Source organism: Centropristis striata, chromosome 13, assembly GCF_030273125.1.
Source record: "Centropristis striata isolate RG_2023a ecotype Rhode Island chromosome 13, C.striata_1.0, whole genome shotgun sequence".
Lineage (NCBI taxonomy): Eukaryota > Metazoa > Chordata > Actinopteri > Perciformes > Serranidae > Centropristis > Centropristis striata.
Genome location: NC_081529.1, coordinates 6685472 through 6697925, shown reverse-complemented (window position 1 = coordinate 6697925; position 12454 = coordinate 6685472). Strand labels below are relative to the sequence as shown.

Below are 12454 nucleotides of genomic sequence, written 5' to 3'. Positions count from 1 at the left end.
GTGGTATTACTACTTTCACTTTAGTAATATATTTGAATTCTTCCTCCATCACTGCACAAGATGTTTTTTTTTACTGACCTGGTGTTTTTGTTGGTATTTATATTACTGTTGTGTTTTTCACAGATAGTTAATTGCTCAAAAATAACTAAAACTTTAATAATACTTTAGTTTGGAGGGGAAACAAAACAATAAAATATAAAGATAGCACTAGGTCAAAAATAGTAAATGCTTTAGTAATACTACTTTAGTTTTAGGAAATAACACTATAGGCATATCTAAAACCTGGGTTGAAAATAAATACTTGAATAATATTCAAGTTTGGGGTAAAACACAACAGTAAACATATTTTAAAAGTATATAGCTCTAATCTGTTGTAAAAAAATAATTAATACTTTAATAATACTTTAGTTTGGGGTAAAACACAACCGTAATAATATTAAAAAAATATATAGCACTAACCTTTTGTAAAAAAAATATTAATACTTTAAGGATACTTTAGTTTGGGTGGGAAACAAGACAGTAAAACATAAAAAAAAATAGTTCTTTCACTGGGTTAAATCGAACAATTGTATTGGTTTTCTGGGTAAAGTTAACACTTTATTTTGTTGTGTATAGCACACTTTTTTCCTGTGAAAAGGACTGTGCTGTAAATGAATAACATGCATTTATAAAGAGCGTGTTGTAGCTGTATCTGAACTGAAGCCTCAGAGAAGCAGATTCTACTTATATTGCGTAATGTTTCCATTTGTGTCAGCATAATGGGTCACAAAATAGGTTATGAGTTCCAACAGCACTCAGCAGGTACTAAAAAGTGCTCTCTTTATTACACATATCACTACTTATATGTGTAATTTAATGCAGTGGTTAAATTAATCATGTTGTTATCAATCATATATCAGGTTAAACTCTTGTGACAGGGGGAAGATGTGTAGAGACTTCTCGTGTTGTTTCTTACTGACATGGACAAATATTGTAAATTCTCTGTGAAGTGAACGGATGCTGCTGGTTGTCTCGGAGTTAAATGTCAAACCACACGCTAATACACACGCTCACTCTCACACACACCACCAGGACCACCTGACAGGACATGTAAACAGTCAAACTACACACACATGCTGCTGTCTCTCACACTCTTTCTCACGTCGGCGCACATGCCCACCCCTCAGCCTTCATTCCACAGCGACACAGGAAGTCAAAGGGTGACCCATTTCTACCAGAAGTTTTATTTTGTTTGGTCTCTGCACAGATGTCACTGAGTGCAACGGAAATATACTGCATGTGTAGAGACAAGAGCAGCAACTTTTACCACTGACCTCAATGACTTACATAGATCTAGAAATAGCAATCCAATAAATATGGTTCTAATACACAATTTTTGTGAAGTATGATTAATTAGGTTTTTATTAGATCAGCACAAAATCATTTATAAAGATGTACAAACAAATGATTAACAAAAACATCAGTGGCAAACCAGCTGCCTTTCTTAACAGTAAATATAAGTCAATAAATGTTAAGATTACATTTTGCCATAGATGGTCAGTTTCATACCCTCAAACAAAACAGCTTGGGTCATGTGTCTTTGCATGATTCCACTCAAAAGCAAGGCCAAAATGTTATGACTTAAAGCTAATTTATAACTATTTACATAATCCATATCCCAGATCTACCCGTGGGAATGAAGATTTTTTTATTTTGCGATGATAGTAGTAGTCTCACGGCATATGTTGTTGTAAGATTCAAGTTAAAGTAATAAAAAGCAAACAATAAAATGTGGTTTTCAGTGAAAATAATAGTAACTGACAGTAGCATTTGGTTTAAAGTAATATCTATTTTCATGCTTTGAATGTTGTATTATATGTATTTTAACACTATTGCAAAAATTGAAACGACAAAAAAGGATATTTTGAAGTAAGAAAAACAGCATTGTACACATTCAGCAACAAGGTACACAAGACATATAACATACTATAATTTTTGTTCTCTGTCAGTAAGAAAAAGTAAATCAAATGTTGTTTTGGAGAGATTATAGCAACAATCACAGCAAGTCAGAATTACCTAAAATTATGTTGGTTTTAAATCCATTCCAATCCATTTTTTATGTTAACAATTGATCAAATAACGTATGAATTGTAGATAATAGATGTATTGTTCAAAAGGTTGCACATTCAGACGTACCAACACAGAAAACATTCTTTGTATGCTAGCTGTCAAACAACAGACAAAGTTAGCGGTTAGCTGGTGAACATAGTGCAGCATTTAGCAGCTAAGGAGCCATATATTTCCCTCTGGAGCTGGTGGAGACCAAAACAGAGCAAAAAAAAATAATTTTGAATATTGCATTTAAATTCACCAAGTTGGTACAATCATGACTCAAACGAAATGCTAATATAGCAGGTAAATAACTATCTGTTTGTTAGTTTGTTTGTTAATTGCTACACATTAAAGTCAAAACAAAAAGGTTACAATTTGTCAGTTATGAACATTCAGCTTGTTCTGCTGCACCCAAGTGGCCAAACAATGAATCATTGCAGGTTTAAAGATCCTGCATGTAAGATTTAGTGACATCTAGTGGTGAGGTTGAAGATTGCAACCAACAGAATAACATCCACTCACTGCTCCCTTTACAAGCATGTAGGAGAACCTATAGTGGCCTTAAGGTGACATAAAAAGGCAAAAGGCCCGATCTAGAGTCAGTGTTTGATTTGTATCTTCTGGGCTACTGTAGAAATTTATCTGCACGTTATTTTATTTAATTTCCTGCAAATGTTTAAATACTTTAGCAAATATTTTAATGTAAATTCAGATTTATCGTAGGTCAATTATTTATTGGTAAAGATTATTTTTATTTTCAATGTATGTATAGTGTATGTTCAATGTATGTTTGAATGCTGCTACTGGATGCTTGAATTTCCCTCGGTATAAATAAAGTATCTATCTATCTATCTATCTATCTATCTATCTATCTATCTATCTATCTATCTATCTATCTATCTATCTATCTACCTACCTACCTACCTACCTACCTACCTATCTACCCATCTATCTATGTAGCTATAAAGAGCTTATTCTAAGCAATAAACATAATTATGAATATTATATTCCAATTCTGTTAATAGATCCCTGATAATCCTACACACTGAAGTTTTAAAGCATAAAAACTATGAATTCTTTTAGATTTTTTTTTTTTAAAGAACATGTACATCCTGTCACGTTCAGTCAGGCTGATTGTGATATAAACACATTATATTTAATATGAGAACATTACAAGTTTTTAGATGGATTTATTGCTGAATGTTGTCTGTAGTTCTTTAAGGGTCAGATAGCCTGTTTTACAGGGTTCCACAGGCATGGAGGAAGACCTGCACATGGCACCAGCTGTAGGCCAGGCCGTGTAGCTGCCGCCAGCTGCCACAGCTACATCCACCTGCTGGCTGTCGGAGGATGTCGGAGACAGACAGGGAGCGTCAGGAAGAGGTGGAGCAGACGGGCAGGGGCTCATCCGGGGAGGAAGATGAAGAGGGAGGATGAGAAGAGGAGGGCTCTGGTGATGATCTGAAACCTTTTTCACTTCTACATCCTCAACCCTTTTATTTTCCTTGCTTTCTTCATCTTCCTTTCCAAAGCCAGAGTCTGGGCTCTGCGGCTCCCTCTTCAAGCTCTCATAGGTCCGAGAGGCGTCGAGGGAAGCGCAGAGGGAGAGGGAGAGGTGAAGGTTGTGGCTGTCGCTGTGCTGATGGCGGAAATCATCCTGATAGGTGAAGTAGACGGGGTTGGGGTCGGTTCGGACCGAGCTGCCGGAGGAGCTGGACATGAAGTAGCCCATGTTGGAGAAGCAGGATGAAGAGGAGGAGGAGGAATTGTCAACGACCCCGCTGGTGTCCGAGGCGGCCAAGGGGTAGCTCCGGAAGTGAAGCAGGGCGCTGGTGGAGCTGGAGGAGGGGGAGGTGGAGGGGACAACGTCCCAGCTTTCACACACCTCAACCGGGGAGATGCGGTCGCTTGGCTGGGTGATGAAGAATGACTCAGAAGCTGAGAGAGGATTTAGCCATTTCTGAGGAAAAAGAAAGTTACGTTTATCAGAAAGAGCTCGATATGCGAGTGTGAGTTTTGGTTTTCATACAAGCGAAGAACAAACCACACCAACGGACAAGTTCTTCTGTGGTTTAAAAAACACATTTTTTCTAATCTGGGACAGACTGTGGCCACGGCTCTGTTCTTTTTTCCGAGCAGTCAGTGGTATGTGAGTGGCATGTCATGTTACAAAGAGGTCATTCAACAGTAGAGACGCCCTTGACAGCAACAGCTCCACCTCCTTTAGTGTTCAATATCATCCATATAACAAACTGCATTACATTTTGAGGGAAACATATTTCTCTCAGATTATGGTCACAGTTTTAAATACATGGTTAACATTGTGAATTGAAACAAAAGCACTTGGTTAGGTTTAGGAAAATACCATGATTTGGATTAAAATAAGTATGTTTGTTACATAAATGAACTTGTGTAATAAAGTTAAAACAAGCAAAAATGAATCCGGGAAGAAACATATTTCCCTCAAAACTTAATTGAAATTGTAATTTCCTTGTCTGGTAAGGTAATTCTAAGGAGACAGAGCTGGGTAAAGACTTAAATGTCTTTGTTCTGGCTTTGAATCACAGTCTTGAGCTGCTAACATTAATGGCATAATCATTTTGGCCACACATCTGTCCTTCAAAAGTTTACAAGTACTATTTGAATCAATCAACAAATGTAGGAGGATAAAATAAAGATGAAAAGTAGAAGTTTTCAAGTTTTTCACTGTAGCTAATAGTTGAGTAGCAGCTGAATATAGCTTGTACATATACATAATGTCAACAGCATAAGAAATATATCATTAAAAAAGAAATCTGATTAAAAAACCGAAGTCAAAAGTTAATCATCCTTGAATGCTGCAGAGTTATCACAGAGTAATGCTACCTGTATGTATAAATAGTTCACAAGATTTTGTGGTAACGCCTGCACTCTGTGAAGCACATGTGGTGGTGAAACGCTTATCCTGTTTATTTTTACCTTCAGATTTCCTTCGTGTACAGAGTGAAGAGTGTGGAAGTATTTCGAAGGGTTTGGGACTTGCTTTCCTTTAAGGAGCCTGAAACAGTAAAAGGGAGCCATTAGAATGGACGCACTGTATGAAAACACAGAGATAGACAAATATGAGCCATTATCACACTCACCCTCTGCTCACACAACTCCAGTAAACGACCAGCGTTAAAATCATGAGACACAAGCTAAACATCACTCCTCGTATTACCAGTGAAGTCCACTCTGAAACAGAGAGCTGACGTTACGATGTGTAAGAAATGCATGGACAAGTCAATCACTTTTACTTAGATCAATAACATATATAGTTGTACATGTAATAAATAACAAAAGTGAAGCTAATAAAGTTCAATTAAATGTATGCATGTTATCCATTTTTCAGAATACATGCACTGTATATGATATTGATATACATCTGACCACTTAGGAACTGAGTTGGAAATTACGGATATACATGGCCAAAATGAACATGTCTATTTGATCAAATAACCATCTAGTGATATTCTCAATGGCTTTAAGTGATTCTTTGATCCAGAATATGCATTTTTTGACTTCAAGATTGACCTTCTAAGTTGCTTGGAAGATATATTGGTTCTCATAGATTTTATATGGCTGCCATCTCTGATCCGCAATCTCGATGAAGTGGCTCCCATCAAAAAATTGGTGCTTTTGTCTGACGTGTCCCCTTTATTTTGCTAAGCCTGACTAATATGTTTACATGGTCCCACTATCCCAACCTGATTTACCGTGTCAGTTAAACCACAGATAGTTGTTTTGACCCCCACTAGAGCCTACAAGGACCCTTAATCCTACCCCTTACCCCACATGAAGTTTTGTTTGTCTGTGCTTTCCTCCCCCAAAAAATGACCCCAGTGGCCCTCTGGAAACTTTCAGCCAGGAGCCAGCAGGCATTTGTGTCCCATGTGAAACCTAAAGTTAACAATGAAGTAAGTAACTCAACTGGGCGCCATGTTTTACGTCATCAACGTAACTACCTTACCTCCAGCAGTTATGTCCATTTACTTTTTAAAGCATATTTTCTAATGCCTAAACATGTACGTCCCCCCCTAACTTTTAGTACATTACCAACATATTAAAAGTGGCTACCATTATGTTTAGCTGTGAGGACCAGTTGATCTCCTGCCACCGGTGAGGGTGCTAATATAGGAAACACTCCTGTGGGTCATATTCAATGGTAGGAACAAACAACCTTTGTGGTCCTATGTTTTGGAGGACTTGTTTCTATATCTCATTAAATTAAAAACTCTAAACCTGTGAGCTGGTTTAGCCGCCGATCAAACAACATGGAAGAACAAAGCTGTCGTTACCTTGATCCTGTGATGTTTCTGTGTCCGTCGCTCCCACCCAGGATGTTGTTGGACTCCAGTCGCTCCAGTGGCTGTTGTGCGTTTGTACAGTAGGTTTGACTCTCACCCTGACCTGGAGATGCCCTTTTAGTTTCGAAGCAGCAAAACTTAGCTCTTGTTCTCCTGTTGGCAGATTGCTGACCTCCTGACAGCACAGGAAATGGATTTTATCCCCACATATCACACCATAAATTATCACTGCATTATCATTTCTATGACGTATGTGTGACACCAAACAGTTCCTTATTTGCTGTGCCGAGCATTGAACCAAAAATAAATATAAGCACTCATCATTAAGGCCAAACATAATGGGAAGTTTCAGATGTCACACTGACGAGAAGCTGATGGTAGCACCCTGTGTGTGACATGAATATTTGTCACTGATTAATAAAACCCTCACTAGCGATGTGACTGTGTCTTGAGGTGGTCAGATAATCAAAAGTTCATGTAATAAAATTGTCAGCATAAATATATGGTGAAGAATCAACATGTTTTGCATGAATTGCAAATGCTTGCATGCTAACATGCTAAATTAGGACGACAGTGGACGTGGTAAACATTGTACTTGCTGTACATCTCCATTTTAGTATGTTCATTGTGAGCATGTTAGCATGCTGACATTAGCATTTAGATTCCAGCACCACTGTGTATAACTACAGCCCATAACTATATAAAAGAAGTGGACGTTGCCATGGCGTTTTGGCGTTTTGAATGAGTGTGTTGTCCTGCCCACGTCACCAGTTAACGCTAGCATAGCTTGGTTAGCAAGCTGTGTCTGTGATATTAATTGAGATGCTTCTTTTGGCTAGCTAAAATCAGACTTAAAAACTAAATTTAGGCAACCTAAAAGAAGAAATTAACAGCTGATGAAGCCATGTACTACACATTTTAGGTGACAAACATGTCACAATTTATTTTCATAAATTAAATACACACTGAAAGGGTGAAAGTTCTAAGACGAAGACACAGACAACACCCAAAAACAAGCTCATGGCTGTTCACAGTGCTATGGATATGCATTGCTATGGCTCTATCCTGATTGACAGTCTGCCATGGTAATGTCTTATCAATTGCAAGGTAGCTACATCCTGTGGTATACCCTGCTTTATAATCTATTTGACTCTACATGGGAACATAATTTAATAAAATAATATCATGTTGTATTAAAGACAAAAACTTGTGAATCAGTGCATAAACTCATTATGAGAATGTCTACTGAGGGAATAAATAAGTGCAAATTAGTCATTTTCTCATAGGCTTCAGTAAAATTGGACTTCTTTATGCAACCAGTATAATAACCATTAGAAATAATGCTGGTTTAAGGCATTTGGGCTTCGCTTTACAGACCCAGAAGCTACAACTTATTCTTTTATTCAGTCTATGCCACAGAACAGCTAGCATCGCCGTTGGGTCTTAATCTTGTACTTTCTTGGCTGTGATTTACAATCATGCTTATATCGCATATTTCTTAAATATGAGTTGTATTTTTATAATATGCCCATTCATACAAGCGTGTACTGTGCACTCACGTTCCATGCCTGTTTTTTCTGTTTGATCTGAGCCTGGAAGTAAAAGGATTCGAAGAAATCAGAGGGGCGGCTGCCTTGACTCCAGGATATTGTGGTCTCATTGGCAGTGCAGCTGACATTGGGAGCGCCTGGGGGATGCATTTTGACTGTACATACACACATACACAGACAAAAATGTGGAGAAAAAAACCACACAATTATTAACACTTTAAAAAAAATAGTACATAACCTAACAGAAGCTGCATTTTTTTCTCGTGTGTCACAATGTTATTTTTCTTTAGTTTTTCAATATTCTCCTGTCATGAATGAAAAAGTATGTTAAATGTCCTTTAAAATCACATAACAAGGTAAGAGTTTACTGAGGGAATAAAAGCCACTCACTGTGATCGTATGGTGAATAGTTTGTGATGTTCTCCACCGATGTGCCGTTACACTCCATGCTGATGTAGGGCATGTTTTTAAAAGGGTTGAATGTCTGGAGGGACCCACAATATAAAGAATTAAATAATGAAGACAGAAATGGGGTCATTTAGCTTTGGAGCAAAACTGTTGATTTTTGTTATGGATTTATCTCCATTTCATTTTTTTTTTAGGTCTGATCTAAAAATTCAAAAGAAACAGGGTGAGATAAAGACATCCCCTAATGAATTATACGTTTTGGACTTACTTCATTTTCAAAGACAAAACTGCAGCCTGGAGGAGAGTGTCTGTGTTGTTTCAGCTTGCAGCTTTGCCTAAGTAAGAAAGGTAAGACAAAAATCACCACTAATGGCTGCAGATGTGACCAACAGAATAGAATAAAATAGAATAGAATATCTTTATTTGTCATTATGCAATGCATAACGAAGCTAAGTGCAATACTCAGTGCAGGAGCATGTTGTATCATGTTTTAATTTCAAAAGCACAACATTTAAAAAATATCATCATGGAGAGGTAAAATATATACATTTAACAACTTACTTAATGAACTTGCGATGCTTCCTGTGGTCCTTAAAGACCCAGGTTGTCATCACACCAGAGATGGTGCAGTCCACACCAGGAGCCAACCGAGAGCTGTTCCATGTGCAGCTGACATTGTTGATGAAGTCATTCACACAGGAGAGTCCTTGAGTAACAGAGACATAACAAAAAAGAGATTAAAATGCAAACAAAAACTGTTATTTCCATTCCGCTGTGTCAGACAGTAACACAGACATTGTTTTGGTTAAAACATACTTGGTTGTACCTTGTGAGCCTTTGTGAGAGTGGGCTGCATGCACTGAAGACAGAGCCACCAGGACGCACAAGGAGACCAGGACCTCCACGGCCATGACCACAATATGACTGTAAAGAGAGACGATCGGGACATTAGAATGACTCACTAGTGTTAAGGACATATTTAGCAGAGGAAAGGTTCTATATATGAGACACAGTATATAGTACAATAATGAAAATACAAAAACATACAAATCAAATAAATAAAGGAAAATGGATGGATGGATGGATGGATGGATAGAATGGATATATTGGATATAACCAAGTATTAGAAGATTTTATAGAAATCCATTAAAGAAAGGACATACATAATAGGACAAAGATAATAAAATAAAATGTAATAAAAAATTGATGACAAAAATTAGTAAATATAAAAGGACATAAAATTGAATGAAGTAAAATGTAATAAAAAAATGGTAAATAGTAAATATAAGAGGACATGCATACATAATATAACTAAATAATATGTAATAACAGCATAAGAATAAAAAAATCAATTAAAAAAAGTAAATATATGACATATAAAATATGATAAAATAAAATGTAATAACAGCATTAGAATAAAAGTATAAGAAGATTTTAAAGAAGTCCATTAAAGAAAGGACATACATAATAGGACAAAGATAATAAAATAAAATGTAATAACTAAGTATAAGAATAAAAAAATTATTAAAAAATGAGTAAATAGTAAATATAAAAGGACATCAAATTTAATAAAGTAAAATGTGATTACATAGTTTAAGAATAAATAATATTTTTTTTAAATGGTAAATAGTAAATATAAGAGGACATACATACATAATATAACTAAATAATATGTAATCACATAGCATAAGAATAAAAAAATCTATTAAAAAAGTAAATATAGGACATATAAAATATGATAAAATAAAATGTAATAACATAGCATTAGAATACAAATCAATTTTTAAAAAATCAGTAAATAGTAAATATAAAAGAACAAATAAAATATAATAAAATAAAATATAATAACATAGTATAAGAATACATACATTAAAGAAAAACTGCAAATGATAAATAATTAAATAAATATAAATATATAAACTAGGAATATGGGTTGAAACTCGAAACATTTATTTCTCCTACTCAGACAGATTGGTGGTTATGACCACATAGTAATATTAAAAACAGACACACACACACACAAAATTAAACCTCTATATGATTTTTTCCTTTTATATAATTTCTGAAACTGAGCTGATCACCATCATCAGAGTGCTGCATAGTTTTGAGAGTGAGAAAACAATACTAGATCCCCACTGAGTAAAATAGTCATCCTGAGAAGGCGGCAACCAGCAGTTAGAAGTGAAACTTGACTGAAGTCTCTGCCACCTGTGCTGGTACTCTACAGACATTATATTACTGACACTTAGAACTTCTTATTGGCCTTACTGAAAAATATTATTTAATACAAATAACATTTATTTAGTCTAATATGGCTGACTTCATGCTTTACACTTGTGTATTTCTAATAAAACAGTGAAGAATAGAAAAGGATGATATGGTTTTATATATCTATATATACGGGTTATGATTACATGGCCCAAAGGAAGAGCATATGTTTTTATGAATATGTTATAAAGGAACAGTGTTGAGTCACCGGTCGTTGCTGTTTTTTTCCGTCAGAGCCTGAACTGAGCAGGACTGTTATGAGCGACTTTATGGAAAGAGCAGTGTGTCACCATAACTGATATTATAACATAACGTAGAGGGGAAAAAGAAACACTTGTTCTTAATGATAAAGATCAGGAAATTTACAAGAGCCAGTGTGAAAGGACACCATAACAATTAAATATTGACTTAAGATGCTTTTACTCAAATGTTAAAATTGTATTATTTTTTACAGCATCAGTTAAAAACAGAAAAGTGGCACAGTACCTCATGAGCCTTGGTCAGTAAGTGTAGCTGGGGGTCCCTGGGAGGAAACACATTGTCGTCTCCTCTGCTGGACTGACGAGTTTAGAAGATTTCCTTTCCTTCTGTCTCTTTCTGTCCCTCTGTCTTTCTACTCGCACATCACTCTCTCACTCTCTTGTGCAATCTCTCTCTCTCTCTCTCTCTGTCTCTGTCACTCATCCCTCCGTCTCCTCATTCTCGCCCCTCTCTCTTCTTTAAAGTGCCCAGTGACATTTTCCACTTGTAACCACAGCCTGTGTCTGGGGCTGACAGGAAGCCCCGTGAAGCTGTGTGTGTGATGGTGTGAGAGGAGGACGGGTGTGGGTGGGGGAGGAGGAGGAGGAGGAGGAGGAGGAGGGGTGTGGATAAGGGGGGGGGACTGTAGAGCAGAGCACCTCCTCCTCCTGTTCATCATCAGCTGCAGCAGCAGCAGCTACCTGGACGCCGTTAAGATACTAATTTCACTGAAAACAAGAAATACAAAAGCACACCACATCCTGTTTCAATCACAATGTAAAGTGGGTTGTATAAAGGGGAACTCGCGCGTTGTCCTATGAAGTGGTTTATGTCAATGAAACTCAAAGTTAAACTGAAGGTTCGGAGGATTAAAGTGGCTAAAGCTACTACATTTAGAACCATGGGGTTATTTAAGATACAAACACACAAACAGAAAAAGCTGTAGAGCGCCAAAACCGCTGCTGTTACAGCCACAACCGCTGCAGACACATTCATGTACTACAACTGCTTCTGTACAGAGAAGGGGAGAGAGGAAAGCAGCAGCCTGCTCTTCACTCAAAGGTCACAGAACATTTCATTTCTGTAGCCACAGGCCTCAAAAGATTTCCTCTGATTTTAAGTTTGTTCGTCGATCGCTATCTGTTAATCAACCTCCTGTTGTAAATGTAAAACACCTGCCAATGAGAGGGGATTAATATATCAGGGACTGTGTAAAAATTATTAGGGTTATGGGTTTTTTCTCTTTTTGACAGCTAGGAGGTTATGTCTGTTTTTTTCCAGAGGGCAGGAGAGAGTCTTTCATTTCCATTTAATTATATATGTGCATATATATATGTGTGTGTGTGTGTGTATGTATGTATGTATATATATATATATATATATGTGTGTGTGTGTGTATATATATATATATATATATGTATATATATATATATATATATATATATATTGTTAGAAAAATTGCATGAGGAAACCTTGAAAATTGATAATCTGTCACCGACAGAAAAAATCTGTCACCAACAGAAAAAACCTCACCATTTTTCTGCGCATTCGTTGATGGGAAATGAAGAGTTG

At 36.5% G+C, this 12454-nt stretch overlaps 1 protein-coding gene across 1 annotated transcript; it reads right to left on the bottom strand.

The window, feature by feature from the left end:
* Positions 1-2762: 2762 nt before the first annotated feature.
* On the bottom strand, positions 2763-11390 carry il2rb (interleukin 2 receptor, beta). The gene is made up of 10 exons (XM_059347052.1): positions 11129-11390; positions 9201-9298; positions 8936-9080; positions 8643-8709; positions 8357-8450; positions 7976-8121; positions 6408-6591; positions 5214-5304; positions 5050-5128; positions 2763-4051 (listed from the first exon to the last, which is right to left on the bottom strand). The coding sequence occupies exons 1-10, from the start codon at positions 11131-11133 to the stop codon at positions 3272-3274; spliced, it is 1689 nt and encodes a 562-aa protein (XP_059203035.1). The 5' UTR covers positions 11134-11390; the 3' UTR covers positions 2763-3271.
* Positions 11391-12454: the final 1064 nt, after the last annotated feature.